The sequence below is a fragment of the Medicago sativa genome, chromosome 3, assembly GCF_051527215.1.
Source record: "Medicago sativa cultivar Bolivia chromosome 3, Bolivia_mono, whole genome shotgun sequence".
Taxonomy (NCBI): domain Eukaryota; kingdom Viridiplantae; phylum Streptophyta; class Magnoliopsida; order Fabales; family Fabaceae; genus Medicago; species Medicago sativa.
This window is the reverse complement of record NC_140751.1, coordinates 64,266,217-64,287,122: the sequence shown is the minus strand read 5'-3', so window position 1 is coordinate 64,287,122 and position 20,906 is coordinate 64,266,217. Positions and strand designations below refer to the sequence as shown.

The 20,906-nt window shown below is 31.5% G+C and overlaps 1 protein-coding gene across 1 annotated transcript; it reads right to left on the bottom strand.

Annotated features, from left to right (window-relative positions):
- Nucleotides 1-5,069: 5,069 nt before the first annotated feature.
- On the bottom strand, nt 5,070-9,428 carry LOC146939124 (ethylene-overproduction protein 1-like). The gene is made up of 4 exons (XM_085752907.1): nt 6,945-9,428; nt 6,330-6,621; nt 5,939-6,248; nt 5,070-5,566 (listed from the first exon to the last, which is right to left on the bottom strand). Exons 1-4 carry the CDS (start codon nt 8,897-8,899, stop codon nt 5,346-5,348), a joined length of 2,778 nt encoding a protein of 925 aa, XP_085609033.1. The 5' UTR covers nt 8,900-9,428; the 3' UTR covers nt 5,070-5,345.
- Between the last annotated feature and the right edge of the window lie 11,478 nt (nt 9,429-20,906).

Genomic DNA, 20,906 nt, shown 5'->3' with positions numbered 1-20,906 from the left:
AGAGATCAGGGCACTAATAGACGCACCACATGAAGACATTAATTTAGATGATATGTGATTATGTGCTATGTTTTATTTAATTACGTGTTTTATGTTGTTTTTATTATGTGTTTTATGTTATTTTTATTACGTGTTAGTAATATGTTGCTAAATTAAGTTGTTGAAAATATTCGTTATGTTAAACTATATGCCAAAGATGTTCATTTAAACGCTAAAATAATCCGAATTCAACTCAATTTAACTAGGGTGTAAGTGAATTCGGATTATATAATATGAATTCCTTCAGCATTGGATTCTTTTGTATAGTTCACATTGCACCGACAGTTTTTGTGGTCCACAACGTCCAAAAATCTCTATAAATAAGTGTTTCCCGATTTTCATTATCATTTCCAGCAAAACACACAAACAAACCAAAAAAATAATGGAAATTTTTGTCATTGTGCTGAGGATCTTTCTCATGGTGTCGCAAATATATATCTCTCTATTTGACAGCATGATGAAGATCTTCAACATGTTGTCAAAATTATATAGATAGATAGATACAAAGAGGTTATAACTCTTTATTTGTCAAAAATACCAAGAGGTTGCTATGAGGTAGATCTTGGTGCCTTGGCGATATAAATATCTCAGTTGGCAAGGCAGCATGATCTAACTCAAAACAATCCTCTTGAAACACCTTGTCATTCATCGTTATGTTGCAGATCTGAATCCGGAAAGGTTTTTATGAACTCGATCCAGTTGGTCTGCCGGTAGAAATATGTCAGTAGGCAGGCCAGCTGGATCGAGTTCAAAAGCACCTTTTCGAACACCATCCTAGATGTCATACCCCAATTTTTGACCTAAAGTCTCACATTCATACGCCGTCTGACCCTAAATAGTCTATGACATTTCAAAGGAATTTTCGGCAAAGAGGTATTTTAAAATACCGCATTTTTTGTTCAGATTCGAGCCCTCTTCTCTTTTTATTTTTAGTTTTTTTTAGTTACTTTTATCTTTTAATTTCCATATTTTATTAATTTTTTAATTTTAATTTCAATTTTGATTTTTATTTATTTTACTTTGTTTTTTGTTTTATTTGTTATTAGGTTTTATTTTATTATTTCTCAATAATGTCCAATAAGTCCAAAAATAAAATGCCCAAGGTCCAATTTTTTTTATATCTCAAATGCGCCACCATTAGTGTGGCCAAATTACTCTCATGTCAACTTTCACATTCCAAAACCTTCAATCACATTCAATCTCATCAATTCCATTAAACAACTTTCCCTTTTTTTTAAACTCATACTTGACTCCTCACCTATAAAATAGAGCTCACATTCCACACAAATTCACACACCAAAAGTTCTCTTGAGTTGTTAAAGAACTTTTCTCTCTTCTCCCTCATTTAGCTTGTGTTGACTAGCTATTCTTTTCTTCTCTCTCTTTTTATGTCCCTTCGGAATTTTGTCCCTTAGGTAATTTTGTCCCTTTGGTTGTCCCTTTCTTTTATTTCTTTTATTTTCTTGCATTTTATTTCTGTTTAGTATTTTTGCATTTCATTTTATTTCTATGTAGCATTTTAATTTTTGTCATTTATTTTCCGGCAATTAGAATGTATTTAGGACCAATATAAATATAAATGAGAAAAATTATGCACGTGTCTTTTTATTTATTTATTTATTCTACTTTATGTATTAAAAAAATGCAAAAAAATATATATTAGATTAAGGGATTTTGTGGTGATGCAATGTCACTACGAAATTCTCGCACTTTTATTTTTATTGTCATGTTAGCTTTACTTTTATGTTTTAATTAATATTCAAAAACAACAAAAACATGCAAATAACCAAAATTCACAAAAAAATATTTTCATAACAAACCTTGATTCAAAATCAAGTGATTCCCTTTTTATTTTTCTCTTTCTTAATTAAATTGCAATTAACTTTAATTATACCTTGAGTCTTCTTTCTTTTAATATTAAAAACACAAACCAATTCTATTCTACCACTTGGCTTTTTATTTTAAAACTTTTTCAAAATTAATAAAAAACACAAAACCAATCAAACGGTAATGTCTACCCCGAACTACGAGGTTTTGATCCCTCACGGGTACGTAGGCAAATGACTTGTCCTTCCAAATCAACTAAAATCAATTTTCTTTTTCTTTTTTTAACTCACCATTCGATTCTATTTTCTTTTCTTTAAAAGCAAGCAAGTTATAGCATGAAAAATAAATAAAATCAAGAGGTTTCCATAGAGTACTATGGATATTTAGGGTGCTAACACCTTCCCTAAATATAACTAACCCCCCCGAACCCTTAATCTTTTAAAAAAGTGGTAATTTAGAACTTTTTTCCCCTTTCTTTTGAAAATTAAAAGTTCAGTCGTGAAATAAGGCTAGTGAGTCTATGCTAATCAAATAGTTTGACCTCCGAAAAATGACGCAACACTAGAATATTATGCTGTTTATGTTGTTTTAAGTTGCTTACTTATTTTTTTATGCATTTTTTAATTATTTTCAATGTCATCTTCCATCAAAACCCTCCAATAAGCAAAGTCTGGTGCTATTCGGATTATATAATATGATTTTTTTTAGTGATTTTCTAATTATGTAATCCGAAAACCCTCATTTTTTTTGGACGGTGGGGTTTCACCATAGGTTTGGCCGGTTAGTGAAGTGTTTAATGCATTTTTGAACGGTTGGACGGTGGAACAAGTTTTATTTGACTGTACTTATGATCTATGACTGATTTAAGGCTATAAATAGGCCTACATCTTCAACAAATTCCTTCGTTCTTCACTTCACATCTTTTCTTACATTTTCTTCAATATTTTTTAGTTTTATAGGAGTGTTTATGGTGTCATGGTCATTGTTGACCGTTCATATACTCCCTGCAATTGCATTGCAGCTTATGCGGGGATTATAAAACGGTCAACATAGACCTTTGACATCAATGAAAACACAAAAAATCATAGTTCGTAAGTTTTCGGATTTTAAATTTCGAAAAATGCTAACAATCTGGTTTAGATTATATAATCTGAACCAGGGGTATTTATGGCATTTTTGCATGGCGCATGAAAATGCAGCAGGGTGGAAAAAGTAATAGTCTAACAAGTGTGTACATCCTGATTAAGAAACAAGGCCATCAATGAAAGAGATTAGTGATATGGGACTGATGGAGCAATTCCCAAAAATTATTACTTTTCACACCCTACCCGTTTTTCGCGTATCTTTTTTTTTTTTACAAAAATGCCCATGTAATTTTTGGATTATATAATCTAAATTGAATTTTTCGTTTGTTTTAAGGTGGAAAAATGATAGTTTCGTCAATTCAGATTTTATAATCCGAATATCCCAAAAAATAGGGTATGTTCCTTGCTTTTTTCGAATTATAGAATTCAAACACCCCCTAAACACCCTTATTTAGGGGAAAAACAATTCGGATTATATAATCCAAACTATATCAACATAAATTTTGAGTCTGTTTGTAACATGGATAACCAGTTTAAGGACTATATTAATATCCCTAACTCGTATCCTTCTATTAGGTCATTGTTAGCCGTTCTTAGCCAAAAATCCAGTTTTCAGCTTACTTGATTAGATTGCTCCGAATCTTTTCCAGAAAATCAGAAGAAAAAATATCAAGGATCAAGACTCCCTTAGAAGGGACTTTTTTATGGTACTCCGTCCCTCAAAATCCAAAATTTCAACGTTTAGACCCATTTTTTTTTTTAAAATTTGTAATATTCTCAGAAAAATCCGAAAAATTATGCATTAGTTTTATTTGATTTTGAGAATTTTTTTGGTGGTATTTTTATATATTTTTTATTTTATTTGACACTTTTTATCAATTTTTTACTTTATTTTTTTGTTGTATTTATATGCAAAATTTACAACTGCTGAAATGAGAGATTCTGATTGCTGCTTATGTATAAGCATATTTCAGATTATATAATCCGAACACGTCCAAACTAGTTTTGAATTATATAATCCGAACACATCCAAAATAGTTTCGGGTTATAAAATCCAAAATGTCATGGACATTTTTGTAAAAAAAATAAAGCTTGTAAGAAGGTAATAGGGTGGGAAAAGTAATGCCCATTCCAAAATCATCCCCTCTTTGGTGGGCTGAAATAGAAATTATGTCTTGAGACATAGATTTAATTCTTATACTATATTTGTGTTAAAAGTTTTACATGGTCAATTAATCATAATTGTTAGATTGTTAAAAATGGTTGACTTTAAATATAACTACTTCTTTGTTTTTTTTTTTGAAAGAAAATATAACTACTTCTAAAGTACCACTTATGATTAGTTGTGATATGCTAACAATGTAAACCTTTTTACACCGACAATATCAAAGTTAAACTCTTCATTTCATGCCATAGTTTGTCTCAGTAAAGTAAATGATTTTTATAAGCATGTGAGCAATGAAGAGTGCTAAGTATATATGACTATCTTTTTATGCTTTTCTGCATGAACTTTGTTTTTATTTGATGTGGAAACTGCTATGTTTTTGTCATTTTAAGACATAGTCAAGACATCAATGAAATGTTATTTAATCCTAGATTCCTAAAACACTCACTGTTAATTTTTAAGATTAGATAAAGATTGGAGATTGAGTCAGAGAAGAAAAGCAAAAACGAAAAAGAATAAAAAATGAAAAAAGAAAAATATCAATCTTATTTTTTTTTTTGACATTTTTTAGTGTACCTTATGTACCATGTGCTGTGGAGCAAGAACAAACAACAAATATAAATTTTAAAACAAACATGTGAATTTTCTAGTTCATTGTTCTAGTTTTCAAATTAAGGAAATCTTAGAACAGATTATTTGTTCTTTCTTCCATCTTTGGATGAAAACAAAACACATGAAAAATAACCAGTAATGCTATATAGCACCGCTTTTTTCCGACAAGTTACACGGATGCTGACTTGTCTTCCTTTCCGAGAAACAAAAAAAAACGGTTATCTAGATGATTTGGTAGAAATCATGCGGTATGACATGTCAAACAGTCGATGAAAATGTTTTATCAGTACTTGCGAGTTACTGGTTCGTGACATAAAGCATCTGCGAAAATAAATTATGCATTGTAGGAAACCAGAGGTATGAATCTCTTTATAATCATGTAATGTAACTGTACAAGAGGATGTGTAAAGAGTGCAAGACTAATTAGGTGAATATGGTTCACAACTCACAAGATTCCACATCATATATACCAAATGTATATACATACTGTTGTGAAAATCTTCTGTTTTACACATGAATCATCCTCCATATTTGATACCATAAACACAAGTAAATTTCTATTATCCATCTTTCTTCTGATTCATCCAATGTATAGCTTCTTGAGTTTTGTTTTAAGATCAAAAGTTCAGCTTTTGTATCCTTTGACATAAATCAAGTGTGGCTGCATGGGTTGGATCTAAACAAAGAGCAGCTTGACAATCTTTAAGAGCGGAAGATAGATCTCCCATTGACTCGTAAAACGCGGCTCGCAGATGAAGCATTTGAAGATCAGGCTTGAATTTTATAGCCTTAGTGAGTTCTTCTACTGCTTCTGTTTCTTTTTGTTCATCCATCAGCACTAGTCATATATGCAAGACTTCATGTCAGTATAATAATCGCTTATTTCAAAGGTAGCGTATGACTTGAAGAAATCACATCATCATGTGAGAGACTATTTGGATTGGATTATTTGAGCTTATCTACTGTCATAAGCAGTTGTAAGACTTTCTGGGAGAGGTTTTAGAAACCACTTACAACATGTTCATAAGCTGTTTTCAGCTTATTTCCATAAAATTTTCAAGATAGCTTATTAAAACAGCTTATACCTTACACGAAAACAGTTGAACCTTCTTTTATATTTTGTTGTAGAAATAGAAGTTATATGATAAACGATTATTTTATAAGGCTTTAATCAATGTGCAGATAGGAGAGTGTCTAGTAAATGAAGTACCTGCTGCCCTGTATCTATAAGGGTATGTCCTTAAAGGATCAAGGTGTGTTGCAACATCAAGATCAGCCTTCGCCATCTCACGATCACAGTATTCTGATCGTTTCTCATATGCCGAGGCATTACTTTCCGCTTTCTCAATCAGCATTGTCATCTCATCGTATGCAGCCTTTCGTTGATTTTTCTGATGATAAACACGCGCCAGACCTTGATGAGCTCTTGTGTGCCTAATTGCAAGTGCATTGTTGTAGCATTCCTTTGCAAGTTCTATTTTACCACAATCCACATAAATACTCCCCATGTTATTCAATGCCTGCAAAATATTGCACAAGACAATAAATAACAACAGACAACATTTCAATGCAATAGTGTTAGCTTGAGATATATTACTAACTTGTCCTTTGCGAAGTCCGTCTGAAGGACATTTAAGTGCTTCTTTCAAAAGCTGAATAACATAAGAAGAAGATTCAGGATCAAGATTTGTATCTGCTAACACATATGCTTTTAGGAAAAAGGCTTCAAATGATTTCTGAATTTCAATGGATTTGTCAGCCCTTGTAACAGCCTCGTCACGATAGCCAGTATCGTATAGAATCCATCCTTCATAAATTAGCCTCTCCTGCATTGAGGTGGAATGGTTTCTTGCCAGCCGCAAACTGCGCATTGCAGCCTTTTGACAGTTTAATCTGAGCAGCATAAGCGCATCTTTAGTAAATAAATCAAATTTGAACCAATTGTATTTACTAACACGCGCAACGTGTGAGTTTGCATCTAGTCAAAATATACGAATAATTGACACAGATGCCAGACATGATACTCACACATAGACACTTATAATAGTTTAAGAAAATAAAAGTCTATGAATAAACCACATGTGTCAGAATCGTGTCGATGTCAGACACTAAACACGCATTCAATATGAAGTGTCAGTGCTACTGCTACATATATAGGTCAAAATTGAAAGATTAGGACAAAGAGATACTTTCGAGATAGTTCTAAAGATGCTTACCTCAAGAGGAGTAGAGACAGACGAAACTCTAGCAGGCTCTTTCCAGGCTCATTCTCTAGCATCTGATGTATAATAGCCAAAGAACCAACATCATCAACGGAAGACCATTGTTGGTATAATTGCATCCAACAATCAGCCTGATTCTTCTTCTGAATTCTACTTTGAAGAATTTGAACCAAACATTCACCTTTGATCCTCCCATGTAAAGTTATGTAATTAGCCTCTATGGTTAACAAAGCTCTAATATCTCTTATAGCACTATCATAATCATCTAATGCAATATACAACCAAGCCCTCAACTCTAAACAATCAGGTGAAAGCTTAAATCCTAGAAACTTATCTAACTCCATAATCCCTTCCTTTATTTGCTTCTCCTCGACTTTCTCCAATGCTCTATATTTATACGGAAATGAAAGTGAAGGATCGAGTTGAGTTGCAAAATCCAAATCAAAACCTTTTTCTCTTCCCATATTGTACAATGCTCTCTCTTGATACATCCAACCGACTGGTTTATACTCGAATATGAGTGAACTAATTAACTTATAAGCCGAATATGGTTGACCTTGTTTATGCTTTGTTCTAGCCACACCTGCTATGGAATAAACATGGCCTAATTCAACTGCTTCATCGAAGCAATGTTGAGCTTCTTTATACTCTCTTCTTTCAAGAAACACACACCCTAATTGATGCAATGCAAGACTCTTCTGCCATTTCTCTGCAGCACACTCTTTCATTCTCTCCAACAACATCGCTGTTGTTTTCGATACCATGCTTTCTTCCATTGCCACCTGACTGAGAAAATAGTACAACAAGAAAGTAGCACACCCTAAATTTTCCAACTTTTCCTTTGACTCAAAACTACATAAGAAATTTATCACCTTTGAATTATGAAGCGAATTCGGAAGCTCCCTGAGAAAAATTTGCAAGCAAGAAACTACAAGAAGTTTTGCACTTTCTTCCAATCCATACTCAATAAGTATCAATGCATCTTCAACATTTCCAACAATTGAAGCCAAATGAGAATCACAAGAAGATTTCATCTCCTCACAACAAAACCTATTGGCAAATGACAGAAGCTCTAAAACAGTATTGGGACAAAAAAGATCCAATCTTTTTGTTCTGCTGTAAACTTCAACTGCTTTCATTCCTTCTGAACATAATCCATTACCTGAAAAATCAATTTTCCACATTTTGGATTCTAGAAATCCACCACAAAGCATTGCATTCAATGGTTCTGAAAGTGAAGCAATTCTCCTTCTAACACACTTGATTTCTTCATTCCCAACACAAAACAAAACATCACTTTCCTCATCAGACAAACAAACACACTCATCATTATCAAAATTTTCATGCTTTTTCTCTTCTTGAGTACACTTGCAGTGATCATTAATTGAAAAAGGACTAAACCCATTTTCCAAATTCATCTTTGGACATTCAAGAACATTATAACCACCACAATCCATTGAACAAACACCAACAAGTTCATCATCCCTTCTTTCAAACCTCAACCATGCAGACAACACAACCTTTGACATCACATCTTCCGCGTTCTGCCGCGCATTTCTAAGACATCTTCTGAGTAGCTTCTGGTCTCCAAGACCATACAAAACAGAGAAAAGTTCAACAAAAAGTGTCACTTTCTCAGACTGTGAAGAGCAAAACTCAATCCGTTGATAGAGTTCTGCTAAAGTCTCTACAAGGTTGATTGGTTTAAGGTAAGGTTCTATAGATGGTTCAATAGTGTCAGTTGAAGGTAACTGAAGAGAAACAAGATTTGCAAATTCTGAGGTTTTTGTGTTACTGTTGTTGAATTTTGATTTTGACCAAGACAATATTGTTCTGTGTCTGTTAAGGTTGTGAGGTTTGGTTTTGCTATCACCATTAATTTCAGATGAAGAACTAAGAGCATGAACTTGAATACTCTTAAAACGTTCAACAATCTTCAAACTACGCATTTTTTTTGATGAATTTAACCACTTTTCTAACAACCCTTTGAGCTAAAGTGTTGAACTTTGAATGAAAATAAACTTAAGGTGTGAAATATGAACCTTTGAGAAAAGGGTTTTCATTTTGACATTTAGTAACAGTTTCAAGCTTGTTACTGAAAAAAGAAAGAAAAAATACTTTTTTTTTCTTCTCTTTCTAGCAATAAAAGTGCTTTTACAGGAATAATGATGAATGATCTGAACTTGGCATCTTCTTTTTTAGCTAAAAAAGTGAAGAATATTTCAAGCTTTAAGATAATGTAATAATAGTATGTTTTTGGAATCAAAGAATGATATGAAAAATTGGTGTATCTAAGAAGCATATAAATCAAGTAACAATTATGAAGCTAGTAGTGTTTGTAACTTGTATAACTGATCAGGTGAACCTGCTATGCTCAGAAAGTGGCACTAACAAATCCATTAGAGAGAGAGAGAGAGAGAGAGAGAGAGAGAGAGATTGTTCAAAAAGAACCACTCCAATTTAGGACATGAGCATGCTAATTTGGTCAACTACTAGTTTCATTTTTATTTTATGTTAATTTAACTTTTTTGATGTATTGAAAGGAGGGCTAAGAGATTAATTAATTGTTTTGGCATCAAATCAAATCAAAGTAAGAGGCAACTTTACCTTAATTAATTAGAAAGATTCAGTTAACTTGCAATGCATTTGGAGTGAGGTGGAATTGTGAAGCAAAGGTGCACTAAGGTGGAGTGAGTTGTGTAACCAATCCAATTATTATTTTTATGTTAAGAGGTCTTATCAACACCAAACAGAACATTTTAATTTAATGGGTTAAATACGTGATTGATCCCTGCAAATAGGGCTCGCTTAAAATTTCGTCCTGCAATCGCTAATCCTTTTTTTTTGCCTTTGCAAAGTTTAATCAGTTAAAAATTCGTCCCTTGAACCAGTTAATGACTGCCACGGCATCAAATTAACAAAATGGTATGAGAATTGACGAAAATACCCCTGACTTTTTTTTTTTTTTGTTTTTTTTCCTTCAAAAAAAATTCAGTTTTTTCCCGAATTTTTTTTTACGATTTTTTCCCGAAAATTTTTCAGTTTTAATTTTAAGAGTTTTTTCCGAAATTTTTTTTGACTTTTAATTATATTTTTCAGATTTTTTTAATTTAAAAAGAATTTTCAAAATTTTGGAATTTTTTTTTGAAGGAAAAAAAAATTAGCCCAGGGGTATTTTGGTAAATTCCCATGCCGTTATGGTAATTTTGATGACGTGGCAGTCATTAACTGGGTCAAGGGACGAATTTTTAACTGATTAAACTTTGCAGGGGCAAAAAAAAAGGATTAGCGATTGCAGGGACGAAATTTTAAGCGAGCCCTATTTGTAGGGACGAATCACATATTAAACCCTAATTTAATTAACATTTCCCCTTCTCCCTCTCCACTCTCCAAAATAACAACAACAATAATAATTTTATTTTTTTGAACTTAGCTCAGTTGATAAAGACATTGTATTATATATATATATATATATATATATATATATATATATATATATATATATATATATATATATATATATATATATATATATAGATGTCGGAGTTCAAACGCCGGACAACCCCACTTAATAATGTGAATTTCTAACCAATAAGCTACCAAATTTTTTTTTTCTATATCTAAATTATAAGTGGTTTGATCATATCACACAAATTAATAAATATAATTTTGTATAGGAAAGAGAAACTATGAGTCTTTTTACAAAATTATTCTTCATTAATGATATTCGAAAAATAAGTTAAAGAATTGAAAGAAAAAATAATAATAAATAGCTAAAGATATGATAAGAAATGAAGATTAATGTTTTATTGATATTGTATAACGACTTATAATTTAAAACAATTTGTTTTTCTTAAAGCGATTTATAATTTGAAACAGAGAAAATAGATTTTATTTTTCTAACTTGAATGGATTGTGATGGCAATCCCCTACAAATCACCTCCATTAATGTAAAATAAGATGCATCATATTAGAAATTTGACAAATCAATTTTAAGCATTTGATTATTGTGAATATGTTCAAGATCTTGTTACTTTAATTTTTTTTTTACTTGAATGAAATTCATTTATGAAAATTTCACTACTGTTTACCCTGTTTTCCCAACAAATTCAATTAAGAAATTGTCCAATGGTAATCATCACTTTCACCATAAATTATTTGGTCCATATTGGTTGAATGTCCAAGTCATACGTGGCTCTTTCTATTTCTTGAGGTAGAAAAGGTGTAGTGTATGGTGTGTTTTATGAATGCTTTTCATTCTATAGTTCAGTGAACTATTATCTAGTCTTTTGTACATCATATATGATCCAAATACATACCATAATAATATTTTGAGTTTGATTGGTATGCAATATAAAAAAGTAGTTGAGATATTTTGCAAATTAATACAACAAAATAGTTATACAAACATTTGCCTTCAAAAAAGGTTACTCAAACATTTTTACACTAACAAGACATATCGACCAAAGTTGTGTACTAATAGTCCTTTTATAATATTCATTAAAGTTGTACTGCAAAGTTGGCACATTAAGACCAACCATTGATATAAATTAAATTCTAACATTATTCGAATTAAAAACGGCACTAAGTGTCAAATGCACATGAATTAGAGAGGATATGCATGAACAAGTCTTAATCAAGTAGTAAAAAACACAAAATCTGAACAAATAAGCCAGGTCAGATTCCTAATTATTGATGGGTTAGGACAGTAGATCTGCAACGTGTTTGTATAATTATAATTATAAATAAATTATAATAACTCAAAACATCACGAACCATCTATGGTGGCTCTTTATGCATAGAGATTCCATCAATTATTGGATATGTGTGTGTATGATGCATGTACAAAATAATAATAATGGTCATAATAATAATCATAATAATATATGTGCATCAACACAAGTTGGAGTTTATGTTAGAGGAATATATACCTATATCAAAAAAGCAAAATGAAGAGAAAAAGGATCACACATTGTAGATCACTATGTGGCACTACTGAAGCATGTTCTTCTATAATACTGTACCCACCAGGAACACATAACAGCAACTTGTGCAAAAAGACTCAGCTAAGCTTTAACAATACTATTCCTTGAATCTATCCCAATCCTTATAGTTGCTGATTCCTTGTGTGATTTGATAAAAGGCATCATTTTTTGTGTACACAAATCAAGTCTTTTTTGTGTTCTTAGTCAATGGATCTATATATTCTATACTCTCAAGGAAACACAAAGTCTCTCTAGTCAATGAATTTACACCATTGAATTAATCATGATTTAATTTGTATATTTATCTTTTTCTTTAAACAACAAAATGAAGATTTATTAGTGAAAAATGAGAAAATAAAAGAAAGGAAATAAAAAACTAAAGAACAAAAATATGGGAGGACAAAAACAATACTCATACTAAAGAAATTTAAGACCACCTTTAACTTGAGAATAGTCATTAAAGAAAGTTTCATGCGTTATCTCGTTTTAAACCTTTCTGATTTAAATGTAACCACGTAAAATTCATCATTAGCACTCATGTTATCAATTGAGACAAAGTCATTATTTAAACCAATTTTATGCCTACATTCCAAATATCGGTAAGAATTATCATATCATGAACAAAATTGAGATTTGAAATTACAACAACGTGAATTGAACCCATGGACTTTGTTGCACTGCATATAAAAATAATCTTTAACCTCATCTAACAATGCACTTTAGTTTTCTTGACTAAGTTTGGATTAAAATCTTGAGTCTAAAACAATAATCACAAAAAAATCATCTTGAGACTCTCCATATGTGACAATATATAATCCAAACACTTTGTAAATCTTTCTACTATTTTCATAGAATCTTTTATCAAGTGAAGCAATTCTCCACTTGCCTAGACGATTCCATAGTTTCAATAATTTCACATGAAGAATAGGTAACATGACTGGCACGTCCCTTGGACAATGTAATCCGACCATGAAAGCATGAAGGATGTTTTTGTAACTAGCTATACTTTGTTTATATCCTATCTTTGGTATCTTAATGGGAAAAGTCCTTTTGACAAGATTTTGGTGACTGATTAATAAGCAGCTATAAGGGAAACAATTTTGGAGTACCATATGTGAGATGCAACTTATTACTCCCTGTCACAAAATAATAGTCTATCATAGTTGTTTAATGTTTGTGTACGATTTGTAAAGAAATTATTAATTTTGTTGATTTAAATGATAAAGTTAATATCATTTACTAAAATATTTTTATCAATTGTAGTTATAGTGAAGTAATTAAGTTCGATGAAATTCAATAAATAATGGTATAATAGTGAAAAAAAATTATAAATAATACATCGATATTTTAAAATGATAATTATTTTGAGACAGAAGAAGTGATGTTTTATGGGACTAATCATCAATATTTTTTCATAAAAATTAGTGATTATGTTAGTTTTTGAGATCGAATCCATGACTTTCAAACTTATCCAATGTTCTTAACTTACAAATGGAGATACTAATCCAAACTCAATTACAACTAAAAAAAATCTAAATTTGTTGAACTCAAATATACGCAAGCAAATCTCTAAGTTTAGATGAATAATTAACTAATAGTATGATTTATTTTGTAGAATGTGGAATAAATGTTGTTCAACCGAACATTGTTGTATTGTAGTGATTCTGACAAACTCTGTAGGGGTCAGGGGATCCAAGATTACAAATTAACTAGTGTCATTTTTTTCTTCTTCTTTGGGGATGCGATTTTGTGCATCAATATTCAATATGTGGGGGATGCATAGTACAACATTCAATAGCATAGTACATCATCACGTGATGATTACAAGTGGACAAGTGGAGATATGGGGAAGTATTTCAGGTGACCGAGGATCATTTATTGGTTTTGAGAGGACTTTTAATCCATTAATTTCATCACATCAATTTTGTGATCATGTTTGCTTATGAATTCTGTGGGGATGCAATTTAGTTTCCTTTCTAGGCAATTGTAAAATAAATGGCCAGAATTGGTAATAAAAAATAAAAAATGAATGCATCGAAGAAATGTCAAGGAAATTGGAATGGATTATCTCATGTAAAATATGGGAAGAAATGTAATTTCATGATAGGATGATGATTCCTATCGTAAACCCTTTTGAGTAAGGATCGAGTTCGGCTCCATAAGAAAGAGAAAATACAAAAGATAAATACATATCTTATTCGATTTTAATTATAAGAAAAAATTAGTTTTATAGATTCATTCAATAACTAAAATAGTTGATCTTTAGATAAAAAACATTAATTATTTAATAAATCTAAAAAATTAACTTTTACTTGTAATTGAGACCGGAAGGAGTAATGAAATTGTTTAAATGTTTTTCTTTATAGTGTGGTTAGCTCATATGCCATGCCAGTGATCTATTCCCAAGTGGTCAAAATCATTTACATTGCAATAACATATTAGAAATTGATTGTAACAGAAATCTGAACTTATGAATGCAAAATGTGATCTCAGGTTTATCTTCTAGACCTTTGGGTATTTTTCCTTTGACTATTACTTTTCTCATCCTATGATATTTTCAAGCACTTTGTAAAATTTTAAAAAATGTCTCTGGATTTTCGGATTATAAAATCCGAACACATCTAAACCGAGTTCGGATTTTATAATTCGAAATATGTTTATGTATACTCAGCAATCAAAATCTCTCATATTTCAGCAGTTTTGAATTTTGCTTTTAAAAACAACGAAAAAACAAAGTAAAAAAATGATAAAAACCTATCAAATAAAATCATAAAAATATAAAGGGTTAAATATGTTTTTGGTCCCTATAAATATACCAACTTTTCGTTTTAGTCCCTATAAAATTTTCAATCTTCACTTTTGGTCCCTCCTTTAATTTAAACTCACATGTAGAATTCATAATTTTGAAGAAAACATTGCAGAAAAATTCATAATATTATAAGAATCACTCCCAAAAAAATTTAGAATTTTTTTAACAAAAAATGAATTTAGTATGAATTTTTATATTTTTTACGGTTAAAAATTCATATTTAATTTATGTTTGGTTAAAAAAATCTAATTTTTTTTGGAAATATTTTTACAATATTCTACACATTTCTGTATAATTTCATTAAAAAAATACTAAAATTAAATTTAAAATAGGGACCAAAAGTAGTAATTGAAAATTTTATAGGGACTAAAAGTTGAAGGAAAATTTTAGGGGGACTAAAACGAAAAGTTGATATATTTATAGGGACCAAAAATATATTTAAATCAAATATAAAAATACCACCAAAAAATTCTAAAAATCAAATAAAATTAATGTTATTTTTTTCATATTTTTCTAAGAATATGAAAAATTTTAAAAAATATAATAAACAATGGGTCTAAACAATGGAATTTTGGATTTTGAGAGGCGGGGTCTGTAAGAATAGCTCGAATATCTTTTTTTGACTGGGAACAACTAACAATGACCTAAAACATAATGATGAGAGTTATGAAGATTAATATCGTCCTTAAATTGGTTACCCATGTTACAAACAGACACAAAATTTGTCCCAATTCAGATTATATATTCCGAACTGTTTTCCCCCTGAAAAAGGGTGTTTATGGGGTGTTCGGATTATATAATCCGAAAAAAGCAAGGAACACGCCCTATTTTTAAAAGTTTTTGGATTATAAAATCCGAATTTGTGAAAAACTATTTTTTTTCACCCCATAACAAAGAAAAACTCAGTTGGTATTCTAAAATCCGAAAAATTCAAGGGCGTTGTCGAAAAAAATAAGACACACGAGAAATGAGTAGAGTGGAAAAAGTAACAGGCGTTTCCTTATAGGGTACATGCTTTGTTTTTCTGGGCTTAAGGGATTCAGCGGGCCCAACAACCCTGTTAGTCTTGATAATGAGATTTGATCAAGGGAAACTTATGTTTTTCAAGTAAGAATGAATATTCCTAAAAAAAAAAAAAAAAGTAAGAATGAATATCTTTATTATTTGGAAGGTTAGTATGTTTTTAAGTATATATTTTGTCTTCAAAGTAAATTCTAATTTAAAGTTAGAATTTGAAGTTGACGGTGAAGTAAAAATAGTGTTCATAATACATATAACGGAATGAAAGTTGGATCTATTTTGCGTTTAAATTATAAATATATATATATATATATATATATATATATGTATATATATATATATATATGTATATATATATATATATATGTATATATATATATATATATGTATATATATATATATATATATGTATATATATATATATATATATATTTAGATACAAAAAGTATACATTCGTATCAACTCTTGAAGCATGAAAAATTCTTCAAGGATGTGAAGACTCTACTTGTATCTACACCGAGACCAATTCTTACTCTCAACCTTTGAGTAGTGGATTAATATATAATATTCTACTTAAAAATTTGCTCAACGTGTATCCACATCAAGACTGATTCTTAGTCTCAACCTTTTTCGTAATCAAAATATTCTACTTAAAAAAATTATATTTTGATTAATTAGATTCTCCAATCCAATCATCAAATAATAAAATTATTCTCTAGCAAGAACTAAAGCACTCGTTTGTGTGTGACCGACCTTATAGGTTCAATACTGAATCGGTGATAGATTAATCAAATTAATATATTAATCAAGGTAGACGTCTAGTAACACTCCTTAACGTACAGGTAGTATGAAATATTATTTTACTTTTAAGAACCATTTAGAACAATATATTATTTTTCTTCCGTCGTTACAACTCTTGTTAACTCTGGAGCATGGTACAATTTTCAAACTCTAATAAGTTAACATATATGACTTAAGAAACTCATTTTTTCTTCCATTCAATTTCCATGGCCATGGTTTTAATTTTATCATAGAGCTCAAACTCACTATCAAGATATGACGGATTCAATCTTGATTAATCATTAATTATACAAGTATTTGATTGTAGAGTAATCATTAATAAGAGAGTGAGTGTTAGACAGAGTGTTGAAAATATAGTATCCCAACATTACTCTTTAATCATAATCAATATCCTATCAACTACTTCCGTAAGGTATTAGGTGTTCAGAATCAAAATACAATAAATAATATGTTAATTACTATGACAATCTCATGTCAAAGAAAACCATTATATTCTTTCTTGAGAATTTTTCTATTGACATTTTAAGGTAATATCGACCATTATAAATTCTCAGTTGGGTCAATTCAATGATTGTAACACCCTACTTCTATTAAGCGGTAAAACGCGCGAATATATGAACATATTCTAGAAATAGATGTTACGTCATCAAACCAAACATACATGCATAATTATCATGTTACATCTCATAGCAGCGGATCACATATATAATCCATAAACAACTACAAATCTCAAGTAAAGATACAAAAATACATCCTCCGATCTCAGATACAATAATATCTCAATTCCAACTACATAGACAACAAAATCCAACATGCAAGAACTACCCTAGATCAGAGCCCTAATCTAGACACTTGCACATAAAAAGAGGAACTCCGCTCCTCGGCAACATCAAGCATATAGTCTAAGCATCCTGCACTCCATCTACCCGTCCATACAGAAAGGTAGGTGGTAACCACTGAGGGTTAGCATTACATCATCATAATCCATATAAGATTTAACAAGAACATTGAAATGAAGATATATTCAAGAACGAAGGATAACAAGTCATACATGTATTCACAAGTATTCACAGCACACACACATCATTCAATATCATCATTCCAAATTTGTATCAACAAGTGTATCATACACATCTCACAATTTCAACCATGTCAATTAACAATTAACAAGTTCAAACATCAAGTACAATTCAAATGTAATTCAATTCACCAACAATGTATGCAATAGCTCTAGGCTCATCTAGATGCATGCAGTACCATATCACCTCAAGGTCGTCACCTCCGATGCAACAAAAATATCGTAATCACCTCAATTGGATATAAAATCCACCACCATCAGTCATGAATGCATGAACATATGGCTCGACTACAATGCATATGTTCACACATACAAATCTCCTCAACATCACCAACATTTGATATGTATGTAATCAACAACAATTCACCATCACATAACATATATACAATCACCGACAACATTCATAATTCAATCCACATGTAGTTGTCACACACATACACCACCAATCATCTCCACATAATTTATATCAAATATCCACAAGAATTCACAAGACAAAGGATTCTTAAAGCCATTTTCAACAAAGCTCGTCTCTTAGATCACAACTTAAAATTAATCGAGCCTTTAAGCCAAAACCAAGTAAATAAGTTCCAATGCCTCAACTAAACATACCCCTAGGCCACATATGAGCGCAGTAGAGGATGCCTTGGCGTTTCACCGGTCAAGTGTGACGAAATCAATAAAAACCCAAAGTTTGTCTCACTTTATCTTTTTCCACAAAATTTCCATTTTCAAAGAAAAACAAGTTAGATTCACCACATCACAGTTTAAATACCTTAGTTGAACTCATAAAAATCAAGTTTCAAAGATTATAAACAGTCCACAAGGTTTGGGTCGACTTAGAACTAGTTATGCGGGATTTTTCGATAAAACTTTTCAAGAGTATTTTCCCCATAACTTGAAAACCAAAAACCATATCCAAGTCAAACCAAAGCCTCTAGAAAGCTAAAAATATTATCTACAATTTTCATGTTTATACCAAAAGTCAGTTCAAAACAAAAACGAGGGATAAAGGCACAAGAACGCAAAACAGGGAGTACTGACCTGTGCAGCTCGCCGTTGCGAGCAGGTCCACTCGCGAGGCGGGTGATCAGTTACTCGCCGTTGCGAGTAAGTTTACTCGCGAGGCGAGTTATGACAGTTCAGTCTCGGGAAAAACCTCATTTTCACCCCAAAACCCCAATTTTGACATCCCAAAGCTCAAACTCGATCCCAAAGTTTGTTTAAACTTTTCCAAACATGAAAAGACACTCAATTCCATATAAAATTTGCCCCAAAACATTCTCTTAACAAAAATCACCATTTGACCCATTTTTCATTAAAACTTCAAAAACAACACAAGGTCATAACAAACTCCACAATTATGATTACCCAAGGTTTTAATCATCAACAACAACATCTCTTAACAACAACAGCAACTAACCATCATGAATTCATCAATAATTCATCAACAACAACACCTCATATCATCATTTTTGGACAAAAATGCAAAGCACACATATAACCACAACTTAAGCATGTAGTTTCATCTTCAACAACTCAATTAACATTCAATTTGCATACCCAAACATTGCATCAAAACATAAGCACGAATTTACAATTAATTAGGTTCAATTCATCAATTTCACAAAATGGGTAGAAATGAAAAGTTATGAATTATGGTTGAATTCTAACCCTCTTACCTCTAGCACCAAGAATCTCTAACCCAAGCTTCAATTTAGCTCCTAGATGATGAATTCCTCTTCTAGCTCTAGCCTTCCTCTTCACTTCTTATCTCTTCTCTATCTTTATCTCTTCTCTTCTCAAATGAAAAATGTTGGTGAAAAACCCTAACTCTTTACTAACATTAGTTTATATAGGCTCACTTAATTGGGCTTATCTCACAAACCTTAATGGGCCTAACCCATTTCTATTCTAACCTCAAAAATGTTACTACTCACTTAACGGTAAAATATAACACTAACGGTCACTTAACGGTAAACTAAATAATTACCTCACTCTCCAACACTTAGTAAAATAAGAACTCTCACTAAGCACTAAAAATAACCTTCAGCAAAATTACAAAATTACCCTTGCTCTCAAAATGACCAAAATGCCCCTAAGTTCAAAATGACTAAAATACCCTTCTAACACCGAATTCTACAATTCCCAACCAAAAATACACACAGAGGCAAATAATCACACAAGAGCACATATAACACAATTAAGAATAATAAAAATAAATCTAATCGAAAAATCGGGCTGTTACAATGATCACATTGAAGGTGAGAAAAAACACAAGAAGGGGGGTTGAATTGTGTTTTTGGAAAATTCTTCGTTTCTCCTAAAAACTGAACACACTGATCAGAAGCTAAGTGAGACAGCTTCTGAAGTGATAATCAGAATCTAAATGCAGCGGAATAAATCAGAGAGAGAGAAGAAGAACGACACAAAGCAATTATACTGGTTCCTTCCACAATCCGGAAGTAGTCCAGTCCCCCTTGCACTTCCAAGGAGATTTCACTATGAGTAATATCTGATTACAAATGCTCAAGCACACAAGCAAGAGACTTCCAATGCTCAAGCACACAAGCAAGAGACTTCCTTTGCTCAAGAACACAATCAAGAGACTTCCTGCTCAAGCACAACTGCAAGAGACTTCCTAACTAAACAAAATTACACAGAAAATTGTTTAAGGTTGAACACTTGATATACAATCAGAGGTGCTCACAATACAAATCAGATACAGACTCAATGGACTTAAGAATTTCTAAGATATGACTTTGAGACACAGAAATTCTAAGTGAATGCAGAACAATTTCAGCAGAGGTTTGGTACTTGTGAAAATCTTTTTGAGTCTTTCGTTCAGCGTTCTTGCATTACCAATTCTCTAGGTCTTCACTCCTTTATATAGAGGTGTGAAAGAGACGTTGTGAAATTGCCAGCACACCAAAGAGTCGTTGTTGAAGCTTGATCTTTCACCAATGATCTTTTGCCTGATTTGGTTGTTGTCCTATGAAGAACCAATTTGAAATCCATTCCTTATCCAAAGGAACATCTATGCAGGCGAGACCGTATTCTGGAGCTGTTTTCTTGTCTTGAAGTGCAGACACAAAACAGAGTAGTGGAGAACGTGGTTGTACAATTCGTACAAAGTACAATGTCAACGCTTTCGTCCAAATTGCAAACACATGCCTTCAAACACCTTTGAAATGACCGTTGCAAACTCCACTAATCCTTTGTTTGTGTTTTCGAATCCAATAGACAGCTTTTGCATTGATGATTCT

What these genes read in the sequence shown, in the direction of transcription:
- LOC146939124 (XM_085752907.1), bottom strand. Translation starts at nt 8,899, where the DNA reads ATGCGTAGTTTGAAGATTGTTGAACGTTTTAAGAGTATTCAAGTTCAT. An exon ending in ACGGACTTCGCAAAGGACAA is followed by an intron (nt 6,249 to 6,329) that starts GTTAGTAATATA and finishes AATATTTTGCAG; the next exon opens with GCATTGAATAACATGGGGAG. An exon ending in TTATAGATACAGGGCAGCAG is followed by an intron (nt 5,567 to 5,938) that starts GTACTTCATTTA and finishes ATATATGACTAG; the next exon opens with TGCTGATGGATGAACAAAAA.